Source organism: Galeopterus variegatus, unplaced genomic scaffold (assembly GCF_000696425.1).
Source record: "Galeopterus variegatus unplaced genomic scaffold, G_variegatus-3.0.2 Scaffold6659, whole genome shotgun sequence".
Taxonomy (NCBI): Eukaryota; Metazoa; Chordata; class Mammalia; order Dermoptera; family Cynocephalidae; genus Galeopterus; species Galeopterus variegatus.
The window spans coordinates 98,517-101,480 of record NW_007732770.1 but is presented as its reverse complement, the minus strand read 5'-3'; the positions used below and the strand labels follow the sequence as shown (position 1 = coordinate 101,480).

Genomic DNA, 2,964 nt, shown 5'->3' with positions numbered 1-2,964 from the left:
AGCATCAGGCAAGGGGTCCAAGCCCAAATTTTACCTGGACTCCCCCTCACAGCTCCTGGATCCTATGGAAAAATTCTTAGAAACCACCTTCCAAGGTCAAATGCCCCCTGCTCCCCTGTTCCTCAAACCCAATCACTCCCGACCACCTTCACCAAGCCTTCCAGATCTGTGTGCATTATTTATGAATTTCTTTACATGGACTCAGTTTTACTTAAAGCTATTTATTGAAAATGTCACAATAAATAGAATACCAGTACCACCCATCATAAATAAAAGGTAGCCAATAAAAATATACCATTAAAACAAACAGTGCTATAAAAGTCTGGAAACTTTTCGCACCTGTCCTAAGCCCAAGTCCTGCTCCCTAGTAAAAGGGGATGTCAGCACGTGTTCCAGAGTCATTAGAACATATTGGCACTGGCTGAGACTTTCTTCGTGCCATAAAAAGATTAAGAGAATTAGAAAGGGAATCTCTTTCTTCTTCTGATTTTGTGCCACTTAATGTAGGCCCTATACCACCTAAAAACATCTCAAGTGAACCAGGGTATCCACCCCATACTTCAGGAATGCCGGACTGGAGTCTCCCTCTGTCTCATGCTTAACACGACAGGGAAACACACCCCTCTGGCCCCTTCTCTGATCACACCTTCAAGGCACCACTAGATCCCCTCCCGTGTGCCTGCTCTCACACCAAGGCCCAGCAAGTCCCTTTAACACACCCACCCCTATCAGCTCCTGGAGGTCACCGCTGACTCAGGTGGGACACCAGGTAGACGAGGCCCACCAGCAGGAGACCACGAACGCCAAGCATCATGAGCAGGAAGAGGAGCAGGATGGAGGTCACTGGCTCCACAGCATGGTTGCCAAGATGCCACTGGGGGAAGCCCATGTTTACCAGCTGCCGGTTGAGGTCATTGAAGGGGGATTGAGCAGCACCCAGCCTGGCACCTGCCTGCTGATGGCGGGGGCCAGGACCGCCTGGGGGGACACCATGGCTCCTGTTGAGAAAGCTCTGAAAGGTGAAGACAGAAAGAGATGAATGAATCCAGAGAAGGCTTCCCTGAAGTTGCACCAGCTGGACCCTGCCCTCCCCTACAGCCACCCAGTGCCACACCCTCCTTTCTCAGCAGTCCCCAGATGCCACCCATAAGAATGCCTACAACCGAGTCACAAGCTCTCAGAGCACAGAAGATGCCAGTCTGTATTCCCCACATCATGCCCAGGGAGAAGGTGCTCAGGACAGAGAAGAAAGGAAGTGGTTGAGGAAGGTTGGACTATAGGGCACGGTTCTGGTACAGGCATTCTAAATACTCTTCACTCCTTTCATTAAATTATTATTTGGTGGCCATGGGCTCATCTCCTCCACTTACTCTCCAGCTACTCCCAATAGACTCTTAAAGCAAAGATGCTGACTCCATTGGGGTTTGCTAACCAGGTTAAAAGAGAGAGAGCTCTTAGGTTTGAAGTCTGGGGAGGCTGCCCAGAGGAAGGAGAACTGAGAAGGCCGCACAATGAATCCACTGCATTTTCCCCCAGTCTCAATCCCCTGGGATCCCCAGCTTGGCTCTCTACAAAGAGAGCTCCAGGCTAGCAAAGGTTAGTGACCAGCAAGAGAGACTTCTGGGAGCTAAGGAGTAATGGGTACAGAGGAGGCCAGCTGCTCCCCTTCCATGCGGCATGGGTGCCTACCTGTCGAGGAGTGCCACCTCTTGGAGGGGCAGTGGTCCTCACTCGGGGGTCGTCGTCCTGCACGATTTCCCCATTGGCCAAGATCCGCACCATCTTCCCAGGAGCTGTGAGTCCCTGCTTGGCTGCACCTGCAATGCATGGCCAGGGTCGCAGGCTGACAGAGCCAAGTGGCCCAGAAGTCCCCACCCATAACACTTAACTCTAAGCGATTTGTAACCAGGATCATGAGGGCCCAGGGATGACTTTTCTCCTGACCTCTAAAAGCCTGAACAAAAAGATGTACTAGAGACTGACAGATGCTTGCTTTCAGCAGTGTTCACGCAGGTTGTCCACGCTAAGCAGGTGCCGGGTCTGATCAACAAAAACGGGAGAAATAAATGCAAGTCCTTTGCCAGACAAAAGTCTTTCAGACATTGAGTCCACTAGGAAAACTATCAAAAGGATCCTCAGAGAAGGAAGTCGTATTACCAAGTGCTACCAGCAGCACAATTGGGACTAGAACCCTTGCACGGGGAAGCCCATGGCAGCTCATCCCACCGCTCTGGGGTAGGGATGGGCACAGCCATTGCACAGGGGCAGCATAGAGAGGTTTAAGTAGCTTGCTGGGGACCATGCATCAATGGGCTGCAGAGAAAGAACATGAAGCCCAGAACGCTGGATCTGGGCGTACTGAACAGCGAGCCCGGGATCCCCAGCATGCCTCCATTTCCCTTCCGTTAAAAAATGGGTCCGGTGTGCTGTTCCTCAGGGCGTAAATGCCAAGGACCTGGGCCTTCTCCCTCCAGGAACAGCCCCTGGGGAGCCCCGTCCCCTTCAGGGTCACTTTGGATCCACCGCCTGGCAGCAGACCGCACTGGCTCAGAAGGGCAGACCTTTGCTGCAGAGGCATGCCCCTCACCTGTCCCTCACCTCTCAGGTGACACCAGTCCAACCTTTGCTACCGGGAGGGAAGTGCCCTACTCTGCGGACCCCAAGGTGCCCGTGGGCTGGGGACTCTTCCACGCTTCTCCCTGAGTCTGTGTAAAGGCCATTTTTTTCTCCAGATGAGCCACAGCTTTCATCTAAATTCTCAAAAGCCCTCGTGACACACACGAGGAGGTAAACGCCCCTGTTCTCTTGCCCATGGCCTGGAGCCTGGGACAGGCGGGTCCCCTCCTTAGTACAGGCCAAGCGGGTCGTGGTCCTCCGCAGTCTCTTTGTGCTTTGTCATCCCGCCCCCGCTGGGTGGGCCAAAGGCGCGCCCTGCCCCCGGTGCACCTGACACCCCGGGTGGGG

The 2,964-nt window shown here is 53.5% G+C and overlaps 1 protein-coding gene across 1 annotated transcript; it reads right to left on the bottom strand.

Moving 5' to 3' along the window:
• Positions 1 to 201: 201 nt before the first annotated feature.
• Positions 202 to 1,816, bottom strand: LOC103606533 (chromosome unknown open reading frame, human C10orf35). The gene is made up of 2 exons (XM_008591118.1): positions 1,690 to 1,816; positions 202 to 1,012 (listed from the first exon to the last, which is right to left on the bottom strand). Exons 1-2 carry the CDS (start codon positions 1,780 to 1,782, stop codon positions 743 to 745), a joined length of 363 nt encoding a protein of 120 aa, XP_008589340.1. The 5' UTR covers positions 1,783 to 1,816; the 3' UTR covers positions 202 to 742.
• Positions 1,817 to 2,964: the final 1,148 nt, after the last annotated feature.

Excerpts from the sequence above, each read along its gene's own strand:
- LOC103606533 (XM_008591118.1), bottom strand. The coding sequence starts at position 1,782 with ATGGTGCGGATCTTGGCCAATGGGGAAATCGTGCAGGACGACGACCCC. Across the intron at positions 1,013-1,689 it reads GAGGTGGCACTCCTCGACAG|AGCTTTCTCAACAGGAGCCA; the intron begins GTAGGCACCCAT and ends TTCACCTTTCAG.